This window comes from Plectropomus leopardus, chromosome 1 (genome assembly GCF_026936395.1).
Source record: "Plectropomus leopardus strain MGB_pleo_1.0 chromosome 1, ASM2693639v1, whole genome shotgun sequence".
Taxonomy (NCBI): Eukaryota; Metazoa; Chordata; class Actinopteri; order Perciformes; family Serranidae; genus Plectropomus; species Plectropomus leopardus.
This window is the reverse complement of record NC_142176.1, coordinates 1,920,645-1,946,751: the sequence shown is the minus strand read 5'-3', so window position 1 is coordinate 1,946,751 and position 26,107 is coordinate 1,920,645. Positions and strand designations below refer to the sequence as shown.

The 26,107-nt window shown below is 40.1% G+C and overlaps 1 protein-coding gene across 1 annotated transcript; it reads left to right on the top strand.

Moving 5' to 3' along the window:
• Positions 1-7,186: 7,186 nt before the first annotated feature.
• On the top strand, positions 7,187-25,665 carry drd4b (dopamine receptor D4b). The gene is made up of 4 exons (XM_088078660.1): positions 7,187-7,971; positions 10,194-10,306; positions 11,822-12,417; positions 20,047-25,665. Exons 1-4 carry the CDS (start codon positions 7,723-7,725, stop codon positions 20,247-20,249), a joined length of 1,161 nt encoding a protein of 386 aa, XP_087934786.1. The 5' UTR covers positions 7,187-7,722; the 3' UTR covers positions 20,250-25,665.
• The last annotated feature ends 442 nt before the right edge of the window (positions 25,666-26,107 follow it).

Genomic DNA, 26,107 nt, shown 5'->3' with positions numbered 1-26,107 from the left:
ACACACACACATACACACACACATACACACACACATACACATACACACACATACACACACACATACACACACACATACACACACACACACACACACACGTCTCTGCTGTGTGGGAACAACAGGCTCACAGTGTCATGACGTTATATGAAGCTCATACATTATGTTTCCATGTAGAGACACTCCTCACACACACACACACACACACACACACACACACACACACACACAGTTTCTCTCTGTGCTGCTTCACCGTCTGACCACCAGGAGGAGCCACAACATCAATTAATACTCAATATGTTCAATATTTGTGTATTTATTCGTTCCTCAGCAGCTCACTGAGTTCATCGAATACGTACAGAATATATATAATATATAATATATAATATAATCAATAAACAGTCAAACGATGGTAGTATCAACTATGTATAAGAGCCTAAGTATTTTAAATATTTAAAAAAACATCTAAGGAAATAAAAACACACTCAAAGTAATGGACAATAAATTTAAAGTATTACGTTTGAAGAACTAGAGGGAAAATGGGTCTAATCTGTTTTATTAGTATTTTAAATTATTGTTGAGTATTTAATTTTTATTATTTTATATGTTTGTCTGATTTTATTTGCCTCATTGAAATGTTGTGATCCTTTTCAACCATGTCAAGCTATTTCATAGTTTTGTATAAATAAAGTTAATAGTAATAATTAGTAGTAGTAAGTAGTAGCAGTAGTACTTTTATTTTTATTGCTACATGCTGGGCAATAAATTTCAACACAAGAAAAATGTGATCACAAAATCTGTTTGTTTTATCCCTTTTTGTCCTAATTTTAAATTTAAGGTACTTTTCTCCTTCCCTCATAATAATAATTATAATAATAATTATAATAATAATCATCATCATCATCATCATCTTCATCATCTTCTTGTTCCTGCTTTAGGACCTCTGAAGGTCACTAACTTGTAATTTTAATTTTCTTGTAATTGTCTGTATTCTGCACATGCGTGTTAACGTGTTAAATGTTACGTTAAAGTTCAGCATGTGATATTTTCTGTGATCATGAATAAGAGAGAAAGTTGTTAATAATTTTGTCAGAAATAGTTTGTTTCTGATAATCGTTTGAGCCTCGGATGTGAACGTGTTTCTGTCCGTTTCTCTGACCTCTTTTTATGAAGAATTTGTGTCGTGTCGGTGATGTAACGCTAACTTTGGGTTGGAGGGTTTAGCAGGAAGCTAATCTCATTAGAGACCTACTTTCTCCAGTTCTCGCTCCACATGAAGCTGAAACAGAGAGAGCGCCGCGGCTTCAAAGAAACTTCTTCATTGTTTTTCAGATTTTAAAATGAGATCAAGAAATGAAATCTAGATTTTAGTCATTAATTCATAATTTGCTGAAGATCTCTTGTAAACGTCTTGTTTGGGCTCGATGTTGCAGGTTTATACTTTGAAACCTGGAAAACAACAATTTTCTTGTGCTGTGTTCACGTCTTTTTAATGCATTAAACCTTTGAAACCAGAATAAATTGATCTGATTTCTTTTGAAAACACGACTAAAAAGGCAACGAGCAACTTGACAAGAAATGTCCTGGATACTGCAGGAAAAAAGGAAAAAGAAAAACACCTGAAAATGTGTTATGTTTGATAATAACAGCAGCAACAACAACAATATTATTATTATGATTAATAATAATAATAATAATATAAGCAAAATTGTTCAGGATTTACATTTGTTAATCTAATTATTTTAACTGCTTTATCTATAGATGTATTATTATTATTTTATTATTAGTTTTTTATTTTATTTTATTTATTTATTTATTTTTACCTTTTTTGTCTTTATTTATTTATTTAACAAAATTTCTGGTTATTTTGTAACTTTTTCCTGTGTTTTTTTTTTGTTAGTTAGTTTGTTTGTTTGTTTGTTGTTGTTTTTAAGAAATCAAAAGCATTCATTCAGGTTTCAAAGGGTTAAGAAAAACAAAATCAGCCCAAAATAAATATGACAAAGATTTTGTGTGTTTCTGAGATAATCACTGTAAAAAACATTAAATAAATACTCGGTGTATGTAACAGACCTAAAGTCCGACAGAATTAACAGAACGGACTAATAAGAAACAGGCCGAATCATAAAATAGAAGTCATTAATAAATGATGGTTTCTTCTTTTAAACCATATTAATAAAAACCATGTGAGAGTTGAATTTCAATGAATCTCATCAGCAGAGTTTCCAGCATGAGCTGCTAAATATAATGAATCTGTCATCAGAGGAAAGATAAGCAGCTGAAATTTAAAATGTCAGAGCGGTTCGGTGAGGACAGAGACGAGTGTTAGTTTAGATGTTTTCTGATGCTGGTATTTGACTTCAAGTGTTTTTGTCACCTTTATCTTCCTCTGCTGACTTTATTTGCTGTCATGCGTCTGAAAATAATATTTTTGACTTTTCCTATTTGTTTATCCGTCTGTTTTGCAAAAGCTTTGGTCATTTTTATGAAAATAACTTTGTGTCATATTTGATTAAACTGTCACCATATTCACGCAGCAGGATATTAGAAAGATGGAAAAAAAGGTTCCTCTGTCCTTCCTTCAAAGTGCAGCTAATGACAGTTTCTAGAATAATCCATAATCAAACAAAACCAACCAATCAGAGCAGAGGAGTCTCTCACGCAGCTGTCGATCATGTCAATGCTCGTGAACTGCGGTCAAACCAGTCGGGTCTCCGTTAAACCTCAAATTGAAACTGCAAATATAAAATACGCCTAATGGAAACTCATTAAACAACAAAAAACCCACAATATTTTTATGCTCACAGGAGGTGGTATTTCAGGCGATTCGAAAAAGTCGTATTTCACAAAACTGCAGTGGAAACACTTTTTAGTCTTTTCTAGGTCACGTGATGCTGTGTCTGTGTGCTCGTCAGCAGGAACTGGCTCCCTCATGATGCAGCAGGAGCTACAGGAGCTGTTATTGCATCACATAACTCTGAGAAAGGTGAGCAGATCATCCGGAAGTTTTGAATCCACAACTCCTCTGTGAAATCGTGGACTACATCTCCCAGAAATCCCTCATACGTGGCCGCTCCCACCTATAAGGGGCTCGCCTTTCCGTCATGGCTCCATAACACGCCTACGTGGCCTCAGATTGGAAATAATGACGGCTAGTGTGGTGGCTGCAATAGAAATAAAGCTGCTGATGTTTTGAACATCCATCGTCATGGTTACTGGGACGTTATCACCGGAGGAGAAGTCGAAGAACTTGATGGAAACGTAGTCATCTCGCAATTGTGTTTTATCGACATTTGGAAAATATCGCTTAAGTTTTGCACAAATCAGTGGAGGAAACTCGCCTACTGACTCCCTGTCGAACATCGCATCAATTATAACATTGTCCTTCTCCCCTTTTTAAATTTGCATCAGAGTCTTGTGTCCTGTCAGCTCTGAACAAGGTCCGCCCATCCGGTGCAACAGCTTGAGTGTCAGGTCCGAGTCAGGTCCGCCTCGCCCTGATGCCGGCTCGCCTCCCTCTCTTTGTCTTTAGGTTTCGTTTCTCCCCTCTGGTCTGACTGGACACTCGGCGTATGCCGTTGGTGAGGATCCTCTAACAGTCTGCTGCATTCAGTCCAAACTTCACACAACTTTTCCCGATGTTGATAAGTGCTTCTCCATTGTTGAAAAGTCTTCAGCAGACGAGGCCATGGAGTCAAAAAATAGAAAAAAAGCAAAAAAGTAGTAGCAAGGATTTGAGGAGCTACTGACTGCTGCTTCTACTTTTTTATACTTTTATTATGATTGTATCTGACAGGTGACCTTTGGTGTCCTGAAAGGTACCAATAAATAAAATGTATTCTGATTTATTATTATTATGCAGATTGGAGGAGCTGGGGATCAAACCGCCAATCATCTGATTAGTGGACAATCCACTCTACCTCCTGAGCTGCCACAGGGGAGGGGGGCACACCAATGTCATTTCTAACACACACACACACACACACACACACACACACGCACGCACACACGCACACATACACACGCACACATACACACGCGCACATAAACACGCACACACGCGCACATGCGTCACTAATTAGCCTTTTCACATCAATCAGCTCCGTCTCATTGCGCTCCGACGGTCTTATGAATTTTTCACACCAAACTCAAAAAAGTCTCGTTCCCAAATTAAACAAGGAGCTCCTGCCTTTGTTAAACTGTGTGTGTGTGTGTGTGTGTGTGTGTGTGTGTGTGTGTGTGTGTGTGTGTACGGAGCAGACTGACCTGTAAACTGTGGTTTAGGGTCAGAAACACACTGCAGAGGGTCCAGAGGAGCTGCAGGTGACAGCAGCTGCTCAGCGGGGGGTCGCAGCGTTTTAAATCTCATTTATTCAGTCTGACCGCCGTGTGTCACTCACTGTGCACGCAGAAAACTACACTGCTGAATTTGGATCTGTCTCTATTAAACACTAATTAAAAACGCAAAATTAAACTATAATTATAACTGTTATTATACTAACGATCATTGAGTTTTGGTAATTTATTCTCTATTAGATTTCTGTCGGTGAGATCAAGTAGCCAAGAACGAAGAAAAACTGGGTATTTAACAGAAAACTGCAGTATTTAGTGGCTGCTTTTTTTTAGTGGTTTTAATCTTTTGTTCAATTTGCTTTTATTTCATTCAAAAAACACGAGGAAAGAGGCAGTGAGAAAGTTGACAAGAAATATCCCACAAATGGCAATAAATTAGAAAGCGGTGACAAGATCTGAAAATTAAAAATATATATTATTATTATGTTATTATTATATATTTTTATATATTTTTTAATTATGTTACCAAAAAAGTATATATATATATATATATATATATTCAATTTTGGAAGGTCATTTTCTTGTTTGTTTATACTTTTTATAATTTTCTTGTAACTTTTTACTTATTTTTTGCTATATTTGGGTCATATATTGTTGCTCATTGTCTTCTCCTCTTGCTTTTGCAAGACATCAAATCAATTTGCACAGGTTTCAAAGGGTTAATGTGAAACTGCTGTGTTTTTACCCGTGAAACCCTTTGAAAACTGGATCGACATCGGTTTTCTTGTGCCGCGTTCAAGTGCCTTTTACAAGCTGTTTAACCCTTTAAAACCTGTGCAAATTGATGTTTTATTTTTTACTTTTTTTCAGAAAAATAGGGGAAAAACAGTCAGCAACTTGGCAAGAAACATCTCAGAAATTGCAACAAAAAATAAATAAAAAGGGGGGTAATCCAAAAACAAATTAGCAAAAAAAATGCCAAGAAAACTATATTCATAATTAATTTAATTATCTATTTAAAATTATGTTTCAGGGAGAAAAAGAAAAATCGAACTATTCAGTAAAAACAAGCAAAAAAAAACAAACAAAACATAAGTATTTCATGTTTGTTCAATAAAAAAATTGTTTTAAACATGAATATTCCCAATTTCTGCCCCAAATATTCACCATAGGCACCTCTGATCTGATCAAACTTTTTGTGTTGTTGCTCATATTCAGGTATTATCATATTATTCTTTTTACTTATTTCTTGCTCATTTTGGGGCCATGTCTCTGTTTGTAAAAAAAAGAAGTGCATTTTGTGGACGGAGCAGCATGAGTGTGTGTAATATGAAAGCGGGCCCTAAAGGGTTAACTGAGTTTGAAGCTCAGTGTCGGTGTAATTTATCGAAGGTCAGAGGTCATTCTGCTCATCCAAACAGTTCATGAAAGGTGTGGAAACAGAAGATGAGCCCACGTGGCTCCTCTTTTGATGGTTTTCTCTTCATGTATTTTCTGCTCTAAAGCACAAAGGGTTAAACACCTGCGTTGTTTTTTTCAAGCATGTGTGCTTTTCTCCTTTTTCCTCTCGGGGCTTTGTGATGACGTGTGAAAAACACTAATTGCTGCTGACTTTATTCTAAAGATATTCGTGTCACGGGAGCCGCCGAGGCACAAACACCTTCACACCGAGATCAGAAGCGGGAAAACTTGTCATCGTTTGCAGCATGTGATGTCTGATTATAACGCGGCGAGGTGAAAACTCGACCTGGAATTTAAAAAAAACCTCCCTGCCGTCTGTTGATAGCAAATTCGAGAGCTAAGATTAGTTTATACGAAGTGTAAAAACATTTGCTCCCTGACGTTTTGGCTCTGAAGGAATAAACAAACACAAAGAGTTTTCGCCCGAAATTATTCATCGGCACCGTCGCCTCCACGTGTGGTTTATAAACAGTTTATAAATATGAGACGTCGCAGAGCGAGATGCAGCTTCGGCCGAGGAAACGAAATTATTACATGTATTAACCCTTTGAAATCTGCTCAAATGGGCTTGATTTCACACACAGAGAAGGAAAAGAGCAGTTTAGGAAGAAATGGCCCGCAAATTAGAAATTATTAAATTAGAAATTATTAAAAGGTACAAGAAAATTAGAAAAAAAAAAACCTGCTTAAAAAAACAACATAAAAATGCTTAAAACTACTTTAAAATTATAATGTATAATTCTACATAATATTTATAAATTTATGATATATAATTTTCTGGACCATGTGAAGAGTCGGGATGAGAGCCTGTTGGCTTTTCTTCATGGTCGACGATGCTTGCTAAAAAAAAGGGGCGTGACTCTACTGCAGTCCTCTTTGGATGACATGGAGGACTGTGATTGGCTTACAGACATCCCATAATACAAGTTTTTCAGTATTTGGGTGGAGTCAGATGACACTAATCATAGATTTAGACTTCATACATAAATTATGTGCACTGACTAGACAGGGCATCTAAAGGGGTTAAAGCTGTCTGTGTGTGTGTGTGTGTGTGTGTGTGTGTGTGTAGGGGGAGGCACAATATTCACAATAAAAAAAATAAAGTGATTGACTCTGTGAACTGTTTTTGTACTTTTAGTCTCCATAAGGTGTCAGAGAGCATAAAACAGCATCAAAATAGAGCTTTTGATCAGTAAAAGAGCCAACGGAGGATCCCCCTCACCCCTGACAGAGGTCCTAGCTAAGACCCTCATGTCACAAAATCATAGAAATGTCCTAAAAACCGAGAATCCTGTAGACACATGTGTCAGCAGGCTGAGTGTCCCTGCGTTAATGACAATAACCTCTCAAAGTGAGAAGTTTTCGGGTCTAAAGATGCCTGCTTCGCATTGGTGGGGCAGGTGGAGCATTTGGGGGCCCCCGTGTCTAGACCCAGTCTCGTTCCCGGCCCTGTTTATGTGCAGAGCCTCCTGTGAACTGGTTTGTTGTGGTCAAACAGCTGATTGACTCTCCTCTGTGACTGCTCACGCAGCCAGCAGCAGCTCCGGTAAGCAGATTTGCGCGGATGGATTTAAGCTGTTGCTTTCTGATTCGTTCACTCTGTGGACTCGTTCCTTCAGCAGCGGGCTGAGAAAACAGCAGGAAACTGATCCACATCGCGCTGCAGGAGCCTGGAGGTGTCAGTCCGGTAAATGTGACACAGAAGTCAAAGGAGGGACCGGATAAAGCGGGTTTTTACGCAGGATCTGGTCCCTGCGCGCTGCCTGGCTGTGCGTCTGGAGAGCGGAGCGCACCGCGGGCTCAGCGCGGAGTCTGCAGGTGTCCTCTCGGGACAGACCTCACCTCTAACGCTCCTGTGTGTCTGCTGGGCTGCTGGACACGGCTCATAGATGAAAACTAACCCGGAGACAGTGTTTCTCTGTCGGACAAGGAGCCCGTCAGTCTGCGGCGCGCGGCGGATCACCGGCGACCATGTCGGACATCTCCACTGATTTTAACAACGACACGCTGCCGGCGGCCGCCGTCACCGACTACAACCTCCCCGCGCTCATATTCGGGATTTTACTGATCGTGATCATCACCGGCGGGAACGTGCTGGTGTGTCTCAGCGTGTATCTGGAGAAAGCTTTAAAAACCACCACAAACTACTTCATCGTCAGTTTGGCGTTTGCAGACCTGCTGCTGGCGGTGCTCGTTCTGCCGCTGTTCGTTTACGCAGAGGTAAGCACCGACCCGCACGAGCCCAGGTGGATTACTTAACCGAGCTGCTGGGTATCGACCGGGCACAGGGGGTCACGGGGGGTCACGTGGGGGTGGGCTGTAGTTTTTAATATCTGTGCAGTGAGCGTCAGTGTGGATCTGTGGTGACAGAAAGTCTTTCTTCACTTTCAGTGGGAACAAAATACTAAAGTTCAGCTGCAGTTTGTCGAACAGAGCAGAACCTGAAAGAGGCAAAACCACAAAGCCACGCAAAACAACTACAAAGACACAAAACTTTCTCTCAGGTGTTAGCAACAAATACAAAACCTGCCAAAACGCCCTCAAAGACTCAGAAAGCAAACATAATGACAATACTGAATGCAAAACAATGACAAACACACACAAAATGCACAAAGATGTCCAAAATGGCCTCTAAAGAAAGCTCAGTGACTTAAGTTGTGCCAAAGGACTACAAAAAATAGGAAGTGACTCCACAGATATGCAAAAAAAACTACAAAGAAATGTAAAATTACCTCTAACTTGTGCTCAACGGCTAGAAAGACACAAAATGATTACAAAACATGTGCAATAAATAACTGCAGAAACCCAAAATGACCTCTAAGGTGTGCTCCATTGCTACAAAGTTGAGCAAAACAACCACAAAAACATGTAAATTGACTGCAAAGATGCACAAAATGACCATCGATACATAAAATGATTTCTAAGTGTGCTCAGCGACTACAAAGTTGCACAAATTGACTATGAAAACATGCAAAATGATCACAAAGACCAACAAAATTACTTAGAAGGTGTGCTCCATGACGATAAAAAGCCACACAAAATGACCTTAGAGACACAGAAAAAGTTGCATGAAACAACTGTAAAGACGTAGAAATGGCAACAAGAGACACATAATGTCTACAAAAACCTGCAAAACGACCACAAAGACATGCAAAATGATTTTAAAGCACATAAAAAGGACAGAAAAAGCAGATAACATGACTACTAAAACATATAAAAACCTACAAAGACATGCAAAATTACTACAAACATGCATAACACCACTGCAGTCCGGCTAAGAAAACCTGCAAAACAACCACACAGATGTGCAACATTATTTGAAAGCACACAATCTAATTTTAAAAAGCAGACATGACTATTAAAACATCCCAAATCACCACCCCAACATACAAAACAGCTATAAACGAGCCTAAAGTTGTGCAAAATGACTACAGAAACATGCAAAGTGACTATAGCTGATGCCTAAAATGACTACAAATATACAGAACTACAAAAACATGAAAAACATCAGACAAGTGCTCCATGGCTACAAAGTTCTGCAAAATGACCAAAGAGACACAGAAAATGACTACAAAAATGTGCAAAATAACCTGTAAGGTGTGTTCAATGACTATAAAGATGTGTAAAATGACCTAAAAGACCACTACTACACAACTACACAACTACACAACAACTGCAAAAACACGCAAAATGGTTTAAAAGCACATCAATGTTTGAAAAATCAGAAAACACGACTACAAATACATGCAAACCAGCTACAAAAGCCCTGAAACAACCACAAACGTGTGTAAAACAACTAACCACACACACACACAGACAGACACACACACACACACACACACACACACACACACACACAGGACACAGGACACAGAAAAAAGACTGTAACCACCACGGCTGCAGCCACTTCATGTGTCAGTGTTTTGCTCGAATGTAAGAGGGCTGGGGGCCTTTGACATGTCTGTGCCCGGGGGCCCATTGTTTTCTAATCCGTCCCTGACAGTAGTCGGTGCGGCAGCGAGCACCTGCAGACACGGCGAGGGTTAAAGTCTGTCTGTCTGTCTGTCTGTCTGTGTGAATATCTGTGTGGCTCAGCGATGCCCCGCTGACGCCCCCGCCCCCTAAGTCCTCTTTAATTAGCTGCGTTTGTGATCTTGTTACCTGTGCCAGCGGCTGCAGCCAGCTAATCTAGCGAGTGTCACGCCGGCGGCCCGTCCACGCGCGCTCGCTGGATTAGAGGAGTCAGTCTGAAAGTTAAAACCTCCCCGTGTTCACCTGAAGAGAGCGTTCAGCGGAGGAATGTTTGCCTCAACGCTGAGCTGCGGTGGTGCAACAGGATTAAACATATTTACTCTCAGATTTGGGGCAGCTAATCAGTTTGTGTTTGTGTGTTTCTTTCTCTCTGTGTGTGTGTGTGTGTGTGTGTGTGTGTGTGTGTGTAGTTTCAGGGTGGAGTTTGGTCCTTGAACGTGCTGATGTGTGACGGCCTGATGACCATGGATGTGATGCTGTGCACCGCATCCATATTCAACCTGTGTGCCATCAGCGTGGACAGGTATGTATGTGTGTGTGTGTGTGTGTGTGTGTGTGTTGTTGAAGGTTTAGATGAGGACATCGGTCACCCCTCTGCTGTTACACGAGGGGAGTGTCTGATTGGTTTTTACTGCTTGAGCCAGTAGAGCCGTGACACTCAATTTACAAAATCTGGTCCCCAGTACGGTGCCAGGTGCCCCCCCAAACATTTTCTAATTCACAATACAAATAAAATGATTCACACTGTGAATTGTTTTTGTACTTTTAGTCTCTATAAGGTGTCAGAGAGCATAAAAAAACATGAAAATAGAGCTTGTTGATCAAAAAAAGAGCCAGAGGAGGATCCCTCACACCCCTGACAGAGTCCTAGATAAGACCCTCATGTCCTAAAATCCTAGAAATCTCCAAAAATTTTGGAAACATCCAAAAATCCCAAATCCTAGAAATGTCCTAATATTTTAGAAAATTCCAAAAATCCCAGCAACATCCTAAAATCCTAGAAACATCCTAAAATCCTAGAAATGTCCACAAATCCTTGAAATGTCCTGAAATTCTAGAAACGTCTAAAAATCCTAGAAATGTCCTAACATTTTAAAAACAATCTAAATTCCTTGAAATGTCCTAAAATCCTAGAAACCTGCCTGGAGTTGCTGCGACTGGCCCCTGGTGGCCCCTCAGCAGAGCCTGTTGAGTCTCCCTGCAGCAGAGGATTCATATTTGTCTGGAAGCATAAAAACAAGACTTGAATTTGATCCATGAGTGAATCAGACGTTTAAATTTTCTTCTGTAGACTCTAAAATGTTGAGAAAAAGCAGAGAAATGTTGTTTTGAGAAACGTTCTCAGCACTCAGGCGCGATCCTCCCGCTCTGACTTCAGCTTCGATGAAGGTGTGAGCTCTCACTTAGCTGAGATTAAAATTCACCAAAATGTGCGAGAGGTGAGATGATGGAGGTGATATTTCACTTTTTTCTTTTGCACTTGGATATTTGCACCTGAAGTACTGAAACAAACCGTCACAGAGCTGAAACCAGAGTGAGGCCTGAAGAACAAACGAGGACAAGTTGGACAGTTTTCCTCAGCCACGATAAAACACGCGGGTCAAGATTTTTGCAGAGTTAAGGTCTTCCTTTGTTGTAATTCAAAGAATAAGCAGCAGATTTATTCGGTGCAATTTTTCACATTTTGCGATATGTTGACTTTTGTGATGACAGATATTGTTATTTATTACCTTTTTCAACTGCAAAATATGTCAAAAAAATGTTTTAGTCCGAACATCACGCTTCAGTTTTAAAGCAGCAGAATGTATTTAGTGGGTAAAAATAATATTAATTTATTTGTCTCGTGGTGCCAAAAGTTGAGTCGAAAGGGCTGCCAAACGATTCATTTTTAATCCATTTTAACTGCTGAATTTCCGTTACAATAAATGTACGCTCCGTCTCATCATCTGAGGGCTGCTTGGCCTGAAAAATGTTGAAGACGCTGGTTTAGTCTATTCAACATCTTTAGAGTTTTAACCCTTTGTGTTTTGTTCTGCAGGTTTATTGCCGTGTCCATCCCCCTGAACTACAACCGTAAGCACGTGGACTACCGCCAGCTCGTCCTGCTGTCGGCCACCTGGTTGCTGGCCCTCGCCGTGGCCTCGCCCGTCATCTTCGGCATCAACAACGTGCCCGACCGCGACCCCAGCGAGTGCAAACTGGAGGACAACAACTACGTGGTTTACTCCTCCGTCTGCTCCTTCTTCATCCCCTGCCCCATCATGGTGCTGCTCTACGTCGGGGTTTTCCGCGGCCTGCGGCACTGGGAGGAGACTCGGAAGCTCAAACTGCGCAGTAGCATCGAGGCCTGCAGGAAGCTCCAGCACGCCGCCGTCGCCACCGCCCTGCCCCCGCTGACGGGCACCATCCCCGGACCGCTGCCCATGCCTCTGCCCAGGATCATCGAGAGGGACCTGGCCCAGTCTCGGCTGGACGATACAGACGACTACATCCAGCAGGAGATCCCGTATCCTCGGCAGTACAGAGAGAACTCGGTGCCCACGGTGACGTTCAGCCAGCAGCTGCACCGCAAGAAGAGAGCCAAGATCAACAGCCGCGAGAGGAAGGCCATGAAGGTGCTTCCCGTCGTCGTAGGTGAGTGTTCACGTTCTCCTCAGCTCATCAGACTCATACGGTTAAAGAGCCACAACAGTGTTTTTATGCCTCTGCGCTGTCGATAGACGAGGCCGGAGGCATCGTGTTTCTGGGTTGTCCGTCCGTTATATCTCAAAAACACCTTAGGAACTTCCTTCAAATTAGGCACAAACACTCACGTGAACTCATGAGGAGCCGTCATCTCGGGAAGATGGGAAAAAAATTACAAAATGTACGGCAGACCAAACCAAACCAAGTCAAGCCAAACCAAACCAGGTAAAACCAGGTAAAACCAAACCAAACCAAACCAAACCAAACCAAGTCAAGCCAAACCAAACCAAACCAAACCAAACCAGGTAAAACCAGGTAAAACCAAACCAAACCAAACCAAACCAAGTCAAGCTAAACCAAACCAAACCAAACCAAACCAGGTAAAAACCAGGTAAAACCAAATCAAACCAAACCAAACCAAACCAAGTCAAGCCAAACCAAACCAGGTAAAACCAGGTAAAACCAGGTAAAACCAAAACAAACCAAACCAAACCAAACCAGGTAAAACCAGGTAAAACCAAAACAAGCAGAGCCAAAAGGGAAAAAGGTTCTTACACTACGTTCACATTGCCATCTTTAGAGCTCAGTTCACATTTTTTTTTAGATCCTATTTTATAAATGAAGCTGTTCACATTATTGTTCAAGATGTGTCCGATATCAGACTTCGGCGTGAACCGGTCATGGCTCTGATGTGGCCCGAACGCCCAGAAGAACAACGCGACGTCACAAAACATTACACAAATGATTAATAAAAAACACACAAAAAATTAAAGTTAAAGTTAAAATATCAATAAAGAATTGATAGTATATGAAGTCAGAGATACAGGGTCTCTAATGCAGTGGTCGTGTTGTGTGTGTTGAGTCGATGACGGAGGCTCAGGCTCGGATGAGGAGCTTATCGGCCGAGTCCTTCAAAACATCAACCGGCTCCTCATTCAGCACAAAATCCAGTTCAGAATTCTCCTCATCACCTTAAAAGCTCCTAACAATCCTCCCGTCCTCCCACGTCCCCGTCCTCCCACGTCCCCGTCCACCCACGTCCCCGTCCTCCTGCACAGACACACTCCTACCTGCAACACAACACAGCACAGCACAGCACAACACAACACAACACAACACAACACAACACAACACAACACAACACAACACAACACAACACAACACAACACAACACAGCACAACACAACACAACACAGCACATACACTTTTAAAAGTGATTATTCCGCCGTTTTCTCCTCAGTAATTGTAAGACAGTTTGACCGTTCAGAGGAGGACGACTCTCTGGAGGACAGTCTTTTTGTTGACGTTCTGATCGTTTTTGAGGTGAAAATGTTTCCTGCAGACGACCATCGTGCCTCTCATTATGTCCACTTGTGTATTTCAGTTATCTGTTTACTCACTGAAGCAGGAAATGAAAGTAAAATTGCTCTTTGTGACAGAAGGTGAGCTGTTTTAGTGCCGAACGGTTCAATATGGTAATTATTACCCGGCCGCGTGTGGCGTCAATTCACCAAAAACAGGATGATTTCTAAACGAATTCAACACATTTTCAGTCTCACTCTCTGCTCTTTGAAACTTAATTTTCTCTCACGTTTATCTCAGAAATGTTTATCTGCTGCACGTTCGTACATATGAAATTATCTGTGGACTCTGGAGGTCATCAAACAGTTAACCCTTTAGAGCCCGCTTTAATATTACACACTCCCATCGCGTGTTTTATTCATTATTATTTTTTGTGCAGTGTCAAATACTCACACTCACACCGCTCTGCACACAAAGGCTTTAAATATATTATCCATTAATATTTTTTCTACTTTCATTAAGTTTATTTTTTTAACCAACATCAGTCCTAATCAGAAATGTCAAATATTCATAAATTTTAACCCTTCAAATGCCAGGTTTCTGTTATGATGCCACTATGTTTTTAGATGAAAAACCCCCACAAAAAAATAAATTATTTTCAATATCCTACATGCAAAGTAGATTTTTAGCTGCTGACAGTCTGGGATATGTCAGTGTGTGAGTGTAGCTGCTGACAGTCTGGGATATGTCAGTGTGTGAGTGTAGCTGCTGACAGTCTGGGATATGTCAGTGATCAGCAGCTACATTGACTGTGACAGGTCACCTAGTGGAAATAGCATGTATTTCCTCCATATGCCAAATATGGTCAAAATGACCTCATCAGGTGGAAAATAGTCAAAATGACAAATTCAGAGTCAAAAGCCCAGAATGACACCCAGAAATAATACAAGTCCTGTTTTTCTGCTCTGATGGCTGTGGGATCAAAAATGTCAGTTTGAATGGGTTTCAATGGAGCATTTTTGGACCTGAACAGTCTGAATGTAACTATTTAGTTTCCACAGTGTATTTTAGACTTATTGTAGGAGCTGAGCTGCAAATTCACTGATTACACTCAAATACACAATCTGGACTACATTTAGGACACATGCATCAACACACACACAGTTATCAAAAAAAGTGTATAAAATGCATCCAACAGTCACTTAGAGTTAATAATCTGTTGCACTTTGTGTTTACAGTTGAATCAGTGTGTGTGTGTGTGTGTGTGTGTGTTGCAGCTCAGGTGTGCAGACGTTCCTGCAGGTTCACTCTGAGTGTCGGGATAAAATCTTGACCTCTGACTCGCCGTCTCTCAACAAGCAGCGCCGTTATAGCTTAAAGCCCTCAATCCAATTATTATGCAACACACGCTGTTACGTTGCCACGGCGACGGGCAGAGATCTGCTCACTGTTTGGATCAATGACTCGCCAGATAACTCCGTTTCACTCTGTAATCTGCTCAGCTGATCTGCAGTCAGCGTTAGTTTGGAGACATATGGCAGCACGTAGAACCGTATGACCTGAGAGACGCTGAAGTTTCGTGTGTACTCACGCAGACACTGTGGTGCAGCTGCAAGCGTGCACGGACCCGTTTACGCTCAACACGCAGCTAGTTACATTATGCCCTGAAACACTAAAGACGGCATACAAACAAAATATTTTGTGCATGAGCCAAAAATCAGTGAGTGTTATCAGAGGAATGTTTGTGGAAAAGCGTTCTGCCTCGCAACAGAAGTCAACGCAGACCGAATATTTCCATCATGTAATTATTGGGTTTGACAGATCATCGGTCAGGCTGATTATCGGAGCCGATATTTGGCATTTTGCTGATTATCTGTATCTGCGTTTTATTTAAATGATCGCTAATGAAAATAATTAATGAAAAAGTGCAAAGAAAGTGTCAACATGAGAGGAAACTTTTACTTTGAAAACCCTTAGAGAGCTTTTTACTTTTTCTTTAAATTTTCACAGAATTTTATTTTTTAAAAGTTGCAGAAATTTTGCTGTATATGATGTTGAAAGTTTTAGTTTTGATTCAACATTTGCTGAAGGCAGTTAAACAAAGGAGTCTGTTATATTCCAAATTTTGATTTCAACAGAAATATTTTCTTTGTTATTGTAAATGCATATCAGTTAATGGTCTCATTAAGTACTAATAATTTATATCAGTAATTATTCCTGTTGTTTACCTCTAAGTAAAGTTCGATTTTTATTTAATGCTGAATATTTAAATCAATAATTATAGCCTACATCATGCTTCAATTGTTAACTATAAATTCTGAATCTGCAACATATTTAGTAGCCTATTTTTCATTATTAGGAGGCACGATGAGTTTCAATAGCAACATAAAATATTATACATTAATATCATTTTCTGCTTTGTTTGAGTTAACTTTATAACCAACATCAGTCCTTATCATAATTATCAAATATTTATTAATTGTTTTTAGAATTTTAACTCTTTAAGTGCCAGGTTTTTGACATGATGTCACTATGCCACAAAAAAATGAATTATTTTCATACACTGCAGGAAAAGTAGATGTGTAGCTGCTGACAGTCTGGGATATGTCAGTGTGTGAGTGTAGCTGCTGACAGTCTGGGATATGTCAGTGTGTGAGTGTAGCTGCTGACAGTCTGGGATATGTCAGTGTGTGAGTGTAGCTGCTGACAGTCTGGGATATGTCAGTGATCAGCAGCTACATTGACTGTGACAGGTCACCTAGTGGAAATAGCATGTATTTCCTCCATATGCCAAATATGGTCAAAATGACCTCATCAGGTGGAAAATAGTCAAAATGACAAATTCAGAGTCAAAAGCCCAGAATGACACCCAGAAATAATACAAGTCCTGTTTTTCTGCTCTGATGGCTGTGGGATCAAAAATGTCAGTTTGAATGGGTTTCAATGGAGCATTTTTGGACCTGAACAGTCTGAATGTAACTATTTAGTTTCCACAGTGTATTTTAGACTTATTGTAGGAGCTGAGCTGCAAATTCACTGATTACACTCAAATACACAATCTGGACTACATTTAGGACACATGCATCAACACACACACAGTTATCACAACAGGAAGGATGAAAAGTGTGTAAAATGCACCAAACAGTCACTAAAGGGTTAATATCATTCATATCTAGACATAACAACTATATATTAGAGTCTCAGGTAAAAATCTCTTCTGCGGTTAATTAGAGTTTCTGTCATGTTTTTGCACCTAAATCCTCCAAAATACACAACAACAAAACCGACACCTGTTGGCACGTGTAGCTCCATCAGGTGTCCTGAATGCACCTCGTGACTCAGCAGTGAGCCTGATGTGGCGCTGACAGAACAGCTCTGCTTTATTATGCAAAGTCCTCCAATCTCCTGCAGAGAGAGACATAAATCTCATCCATCAACCTCCCAGCACAAAGCCAGTAAATCAGTTTTTATCGCCGACACGAGACGACACCTGAGACGACACCTGAGACGACACCTGAGACGAATGGCCTCCGTTTGATTCAGCGACGCGGTTACTCACAGTCGACGCTCATCCAGGAAACTGAGCTTATTAAAGGTGTGATTTCACACAGAGAGCGCCATGTTTGTTCAGACGGGGACGGAGCTGCGGCTTTTAGCTCGACGACGACATATAAATCATGTTTTCACACTCAGGCGTCTGAATCAGACACACAGAGCAAAATTACCTTCCAGAGTCCGTCATGTGGTCAGATAATGTATTTAAGTTTTCTGTCTTTATCCTCTCTGACGTCACTTTTTTGTGAGGAAAGAGAAAAAAAAAAATCAAGAGATCATTCAGCGAAGAGCCCGGAGCAGCATGTCTGGAGTTAAAATGATGAGGCGGCGAGGTCGTTACATTTCTCCTCGTCTCTAATGAACTCCGTCTGCTCGTGAATCTTTTAGAGTCGCGCTGTCAGGTCACAATGAAACGCGTCGTCTTCCTGTTGAAGCCGAAATCTTCAGGCGGGACAAAACATGGAAAAAGTGCAAAATAATGAGAGATCGACGAGGAGGAGAGAGGGACTACTTTGTGAGATGAGACAGGTGGAGGGATGGGGTCGTTAAAAATCAGAGTTTTACTGCTCTGCCTGCAGTTACAGCATGACGTCGTCCATTAAAGTTTTATTCTCACCTTCAGCACTCATAATATCATATTTTACATCATTTTAAAAAAGATGTGTTTGAGAAAAAAGAGTTTTGTACCTGAAATATTAGTTTTTGGTTTGTGTCTGCAGACTCTGCAGTGAAGCATATTTAAGTTTAAGGCTGCAGGCTTCACTGTTCAAGTTCGCACATTTAGATTTTCCAAAATTAGGTTTGCACATGTAAGAAATGAGTCCCCGTGATTCGGTGCGTAACAATGAACAAAGTGCAGTTTCATGTTTGTGAGCTTTCACCTTCAGTTCATCTCATCTTTTCTTCTACTGATTTCTACATTAAATTAGGGGTCGACAGATTATCGGCCTGGATTTTTGGGATCGATATTTGGCATTTTGCAGATTATCTGTATCAGTGTAACAGATGTGCATTTCCAATAAAAATCTTTCAATATTTAGAATTTGGACCGAACTCCAACACAAAACTGTTTAAATGTCTTTAAGCAAACGTTTGATCCAAACTGAATCATCATATACAGCAAGTTCCCACAAATTTAGATAAAAAAAGAAGCTCCTGAGGTTTTACAAAGTAAAAGTTCCTCCTGCGGACACTTTGTTTGCCCTTTTTAATTAATTTCATCCATGATCATTAAAATAAAACACTGATACAGATAATCTACAAAAAGTCAAATATCGACCCCGATAATCGGACAGACCAATAATCTCTCGACCTTTAGTTCAAAACGCACATAATCTTCTAACAAAACACTGTGAAAATTTTACACTTGTAGGTGGAGATTAAATAGTGCATAAATTAAAAATGAATGAATAATTAATCAAATATATTGAGAAAAATATAGTTTGTTCTTTTTTAAGGCGATCAATAACTTATTCTTAATTTTCATGTAACTCAAATAAATCCTGAGTAAATAAATAATCAGCGTGTGTGAACTCAGCTGGAGAAACACACACCTTCACAAACACCTCGTTTGGCCTCAGAAGCTGATTTAAAAGACGAGATTTTTCTGTGTTTGACGGGAAAATCACCGAGCCAACATTTTAATTGCTTTGAGCCCTCTGACAGCTCACATCGCTGACTGATTTAATTTTACGACGCCTGGCAGCTGAAACAAGAATGATTGGTACCGAAGGACGAAGTAATTGGTGAGAGAATAAAACAAACCCTGATGCATATTGTCACATTTTTCAGACATTTTGTGAAAGATTGTGTCACTGTATTTTTTTTCCCGTCCCGACACGAACGAAAGCTCGAGACAAGAAGCTTCATCAATCTGTCGCTTTGGTTTAACCCTTTGAAACCTGAGCAAATTCGCTTAATTTCTTAAAAAAAAACGTTAAAAAAAAAAATGGGATGAAGGCAATGAGCAATTTAGGAAGAAATGACCCAAAACTTTGCAATGCATCTGTATAAAGTAAACAAGTCAAACAAAACAAAAAAAAAACAAACATGAAAATGTAAAAAAGTCAATGAGCAAGAAAAAATTACCCAAAAATTTGTAAGAAATTTTTTAAAGGAAACAAGAAAACAAAACACCCAAAAAAAAAGGCACTGAGCAAATTACAAAAAAATAACCCAAAAACCAGCTAGAAAACTGTAAAAAAAAAAAAAAAGAATTAAATTAAAAATTAAACAAGTAAAACAAAACAAAATGACAAAAAAAACACCTGAAAAAGTCAAAAAAAAAAAAAAAAAAAAGGAAATGACCACCTTTAAGAAATGACCCAAAAAATAGCAATAAATTTGTAAAAAGTAAACAAGTAAAACAAAATAAAGTACAAAAAAAGGCAGACAAGATTGGGGGGGGGGGGTAATTATGTAACATAATTTTAAATATGTATCTATGATGTTTATAAATATATTTTTCCTTCACTTTTTTCCCTAGACATTTTTTTCTAGCTTTTTGAAACATAACTTTCTAAATTTATTTTATTTAATTCCCTTTTTTATTTGCATGTTTGTGAAAGAAACTGCACGAATTTTCTCGGAGTTTAAAGGTTGAAATACTTGTTAAAAGCAGCACAGGGAAAGTGATGTGGCTCCTGGCTGGAAAGAGTTAAAAAACGTCTTTCTCTGAAGTTATTATTTAACCTGATGACTGATCTTCACGTCTCCATGCAGGCTGCTTCCTGTTCTGCTGGACGCCGTTCTTCGTGGTGCACACGACGCGCGCCGTCTGTCTGACGTGTAACATCCCTCCCGGGCTGATGAGCACCGTCACCTGGCTCGGCTACGTCAACAGCGCCCTCAACCCCATCATCTACACCATCTTCAACACCGAGTTCAAGAAGTTCTTCAAGAAGTGTTTCCGCAGCTGCTGCTGACGATAAGTTTCCCTCCGAAGGAACTGGGAGGTCGCGAGGCGCCGCTGGGACGTCCGAGGCCTCCAGTTTACCCAGTCTGATCATCTCTGAGCCGCCGGCTGGATGTGGACGGTTGATGGTATCTGACCGACTGGAAAAATACGCTGAAACACTTTCGCTGGTGATAAACGTCACATTTCTGTTTTATTGGTGATAAACTTTCTTCATCCTCCAGGATTACTCTGAAAGTCAATGATGTCTCTTCAGTCTGAGAGTTTCAGTTTTCTTTACTGTGCATCAGCCTCGGTTTTTAATGGTGAACATCGTGGGATTTGCACGGAGCCTGATCGGCCTGAAAGGATCAACTCAGGGTGAAAATGTCCACCAGGATGCAGAAAGACAGCTTCACGACGAAAAATACCCACTAAAATCAGCAGCTGATCTCTAATCTCTTATCGTCTCCTGATCGCTTCCTTGTTGAGATTCAGATGAAAACATCGACACCACCATCAAGTCTGTACGCTGCAAATACAAGGCGGGTTTCCATTGCAGAGTTGCGTAAAACGTACGCGATATTTTGGAAATCAAAAATGCAGGAAGAGAAGCTCCGGTGATAACATCCCAGTAACCATGGCGATGGATGTTCAAAACATCAGCAGCTTTATTTCTATTGCAGCCACCAAACTAGCCGTCATTATTTCCAATCCAAGGCCACGTAGGCGTGTTATGGAGCCATGATGGAAAGGCGAGCCCCTTATACGTGGGAGCGTCCACGATTTCACAGAGGAATTGTGGGTTAAAAACTCTCTCAGAGTTATGTGATGCAATAACAGCTCCTGTAGTTCCTGCTGCATCATGAGGGAGTCAGTTCCTACTGACAAGCACATAGACATTAGGGGTGTAACGATCTATCAAAATGCATTGATATATCAATTAAATGAGCAACGATTACGTAACATCGATGCAAAGTGTAAATATTAATCCATATCATCCTCTTTCAGGAGCGTCTTTATTTTTAAATCCGGTGTCACCGTCACACAGCATCAGGCAGACGATGGCGAGCAGCCGAGAAAAAGACGAAGAGGTGAACGTTATTGACTCAGAATAAATTACTGTTGGTTTTCAGAGAAACTCGGCGTCAACAGAAAGAGCACATGCCATAGGTAAACAAAAGCCGTACACGCCGGGCATCTCACTCTGCTAACTTCTTGCCAACGTTTCAAAAGCTGCTCAGTTTCAACAATGACGACTAAAACGTGCGTGCAGACTGAAATTCATTCTGCGGTTCTGTCGGGAGATGCAGTGACTAAAACCAGCAATGAGTCAGAGAAAGCAAACATAAATGTAAGCTGGTTATGAGTGGTAGCCGCAAAGCTAATTATACAATGTAAAATGCCATAGGCTTATGCTAACAACGTTAGCATGTTGTATATGTGGGGGAAATGTGACTTACAAAAGGCCATTGTTTTTTGTGTGACAATTATTATTAGTTTCATGCTTTTGTTAAAAGATCTTGTTGTTAATCCACATTTTGAGTATGTTGGGAGAAGTTTGTCTTTGAGTCAGACAACCCTGAAGTTTTAGGGAAAAGGTCCTGGATTAAGTTAAAACGAAAACATTTTTTCAAATAGAATGAACCACGTTTTCATTATTCCCAATTATGTAAATGTTGTGGCAAAAATGGGGGAGACAGCGTCTTATATAACCGACTGTGTTAAATGTGCAGATAATATTTTCTCAATCACCGGCCTTTAAGTCCGATCGAGTCGAAATGTTATCGCGGCAGACTTTGTGACATCGGCAAATATCGTATCGGCCAAAGTATCGATATATTATCAAATCGTGATGTAACCAGTGATTTAAACCCCTAATAGCCATAACATCATGTCACATATAAAAGCTAAAAAAAAGTGTTTCCATGGCAAGTTTTGCAAAATGCGGCTTTTTCAGATTACTTGAAATATCACCTCATGCTAGCGTAAAAACTTTTTTGAAATACTTTTTTTGAAACTGACATGTTTCTATTTTATATTCCCAATTTCAATTTGCACAATTTAAAGGTTAATGGAAACCTGCCTTGTGGTGACAGCGCGTCATTTGAATGTACGACTTGCCAACGTAAGATGCAGTTTCACGTATTTCTGTGAGCGCAGGCTGCAGGAGTCTGGAGCGTCTGAGAGGATGAAAGTGGAGTTTTCACCTCAGAGGAGCAGAAGTGGGAGGATCAGCTCCATCCGGTCCACTGACTCACCGAGTCCTCGTCACGGATCAACGACTCCCTCTGCGTGTTGAATCAGTAAAAACGGTTTATGAAGCAGAACAGCTGGAACCCGCTCATCATGGCCGTTTAATGTGTCCTCATGCAAACATTCATACAATATTAAGTAGCAATATGCCTTAAAAGTCACAGGATGTACTTGATAGAAGTTTTAGCACTCGGTTATGAGATCCCTGAGAAGTCATTTTTAAGTTGTCCGGAATATATTTCCTTCCCTGTTTAAATTTAAAACCTCTCTCAGTTTAATTCACACATAATGTCAAAGTGCTGAGCGAACACTCATCAACACCTCCGACAGCGAGGCAGACGAGTCTCCGCTCTGTTTAATAGGATTCATCCTCGTGCTGAGAGGATGACGCGTGAAAGTTACAACAGATATAAAATAATAAATAACATAATGGAGGAGACGGTGAACGGCTTTCAGCTGACACTTTAAATCTCCTCTGACACTGGCAACTACAGAGTTAATCTTCCCACTGATTATTTTACTTCTGCAGTTTATTTGCTGTCTCCATGATGAATTATATACATTTTTAAATTATAATTTAATCGTTTAACAAAATGGTTTTCATGTTAAAGCATATGTGCAAATATGATGTATGGCCCCGTGACAAATTAGGTTTTCAAGCTAACTTCAAATTTAAATATGTCAAAAGTGCATGTATTCTGTCATGTATGGAGGACTGAAACTGACAAAATTAAAAATTAATAAATAAATGACAATGCCAAAAATAGAAAAACAAGAACAATTAAATTACTTGAAAAAAACACTTAAAATAATAATTCTGCATCATGATTTCAGATGTTTCTAATAATTATAAATATTTGTTGGCGTTTATGCAAGAAGATTTTCTGATTTTATGTATTTACAAGAATAATAAAATAAAATAAAATATGCTTCTAGTTATTTTTTAATTTTACAATTTAATGTCAAAGAAAAAAAAGTTAAAATCCCATTCTCCATGTCTGAGCATTTTTTTAAGACTTATAAAAAGTGTATTTAAGACATTTTATTACCAATTAGGAGCTTATTTTTAGTTTCATTAATTCAATGCCTTTAAGACTTTTTCAGGATCCACGGGAACCTCTCAAAATATTTTCATATCAATCATTAAACAGGGATTGATAGTTTCAATAAATTAGTTTTTAATAAACATTTTCCTTATTTTTACTTTATAAAGGGCTTTGAAAATCAAAATTGCACGTCACGTCATTGGCCCATACATACTTAGTTATTCCACACTTTTTTTTTCACATAAACTACAGAAATACATGTCCTTATATGTAACACGAAAAACATGAAAAACATCTGGATTAAATGAGAATTTAACTTGCTATAATGAGAATGTGATTAAACATTTTTTGTCATGGTGGCAGCAATACACAGCTGTATACTGACACTAATGTCCAGCTTTTAATTATCTAATTTTATTACAAAAGTATTGTTTCTGCTACACGAAATACCAATTTGATACTCGGATACTCGGACTGATCACTAATATCAGAGTGAGTCTTATCTCACAGCGTAGAGGAAGTCTTTTATTTTGTAAGTGAGTGATGTTTTCTTAAATCTCTGTATGTTGACTGAAACTTTAAAGTTGCTGTTATAGAAAAACTGAAGTGAAGAATTTCCAGATTGTGTCTTTAAAACGTCGCACGTTAGAGTCATTATCACATCAAAGTTGCTTCTATGTTCTGAAACTGAAAGTATTCTTGACTGCAGGACGGCTTAAATTTGAGGGGAATAGCCCTTTAAGCCTGGACTGCCTGTCACCACAGCGTGTGTGTGTGTGTGTGTGTGTGCGCGCGTGCGAGTGTGTGTGTGTGTGTGTGGTTACTGTGCCTACTGTACGCCATATCCACGTTTTATGTGGAAACTTTCTAATAAAGAGTGTCATCTTTGTAAACGCTGCAGTCGGCTGTGATCTAATCAGCTCGGTTGGAGGTCGATGTGGTCGAAGCGTCTCGTCTTTTAATGGGCGGTAACTGCGGCGGGAACGACTCGTGTCGGGCGAACACGCCCTTCATCAGAGACGATGACTGAGCAGAAGTTTGATGCCCGTTTTTTCCAATAATGTGTGGAAGGATCGTGAGACAATCGTCCCCCTGAGCACACGCATGTCAACGTCCCCCCAAACACAACTGCACCTGCGCCAAAACACCCGAACGCTAAAAAACAACAAGGTCACTTTGTCATTTGGTGTCTCCGTCGAGCCGTTTTGTGTCTCTTTCGTGTCTTTATGGTCGGTTTACATCTCTCTGTGGTCATTTTGCATCTTTTTAAAGTGGTTTTGTATTTCTATACGGACGTTTTGTATCCCTTTAAAGTCGTTTTGTGTCTCCTTTCAGTTGTTTTGCATCTCTTTGTTGTCGTTTTGTGTCTCTTCCTAGTTGTTTTGTGTGCCTTCAAGTTTCTTCTCCATCTCTTTGTAGTTGTTTTGCGTCTCACTTTTATCAGTCTTCATCTCTTTTCAGCTCATTTTGCATCTCCTTGCAGCTGTTTTGTGTGCCTTTATGTTCCTTTTCCATCTGATTGTAGTAGTTTTGCATCTTGCTGCCATCATTTTGCATCTCTTTAAGTCGTTTTGGTTCTTTCTGACTGTTTTCCATCTCTCTGTAGCTCTTTTGTGTCTTTTATGGTTGATGTGCGTCTCTTCACAGTTTTGTGTCTCTTTACGGTTGTTTGCATCTTTGTGTGCCTTTAAGTTCCTTTTACATCTCTGTAGTTGTTTTGCACCTTGCTGTTGTAGTTTTGCATCTCTTTTCGGCTCTTCTGTTGTGTCTCTTTGCGGTTGTTTTGTCTCTGCAGCTGTTTTGCCTCTCGTCATCGTGGATCCGTTTTTACGGTGCGGCATGGTTGACTGTCCTGCCGTTGCTGAAGTCTGCGGTGGTGTTTGGGCGGGTGATGAATGCAGGGACCCAAATTTCCCAAAGCTGAACACTGTAACAAAATGATCTTTGTCACGTCAGCTGCCGGTGGTGCGAACGTTTGGGCTGATTGGTGCGTGTTTCAAAGTTTGCCCAGAGTGTGTCGGTATCAGATTTTAAGACTTTGGACCAATCATCGAATGCTGCAGCATTATCGTTATCAAACTAAATAAAACCAGAAGCACAAAGAGAAGCATGAAAGGGAAAAGTTTCCTCGCAGCAGATGATCTCATACGGTGATGAAATAGACTTTCTCCGGTTACAGAGACGCGAGCAGCGGGGGGGGGGACAATAAGAGCGAGGTGTGAGAGTCAGGTTGAAAAAAAATACTGAAGCAGGAGCTGAATTTGATCAAATTTATAAAAATCTGCACGACTTCAAAACCCCCAAACAGCACGAGGCACCGAGCTCACAGACGGAGACTTTTAATCTTATTATCCCGGTTTAACATATAAGACAAGACAGTTACACGAACATGAAAAACCTGCGTATTCGTTATATCTCGGTGGCCTCTGACCGTCTGCATCAGTGCAGGTTTGAAACTTCCACATCCTGCAAATCGCTTTTCCGGATATCGTCTGCGTCACCAGAGTCCGACTCCCAGTGTTTTTTTATCACCATTACGACATTTAGCATCATTTTCGCTTTGTCCTGCTGACTCAGTCTCACAGGG

Bases quoted from the DNA above. Each gene is read 5' to 3' on its own strand.
- drd4b (XM_088078660.1), top strand. From the start codon at position 7,723: ATGTCGGACATCTCCACTGATTTTAACAACGACACGCTGCCGGCGGCC. The intron at 7,972-10,193 runs GTAAGCACCGAC...GTGTGTGTGTAG, and splicing joins CGCTGTTCGTTTACGCAGAG to TTTCAGGGTGGAGTTTGGTC. The intron at 10,307-11,821 runs GTATGTATGTGT...TTTGTTCTGCAG, and splicing joins TGTGCCATCAGCGTGGACAG to GTTTATTGCCGTGTCCATCC.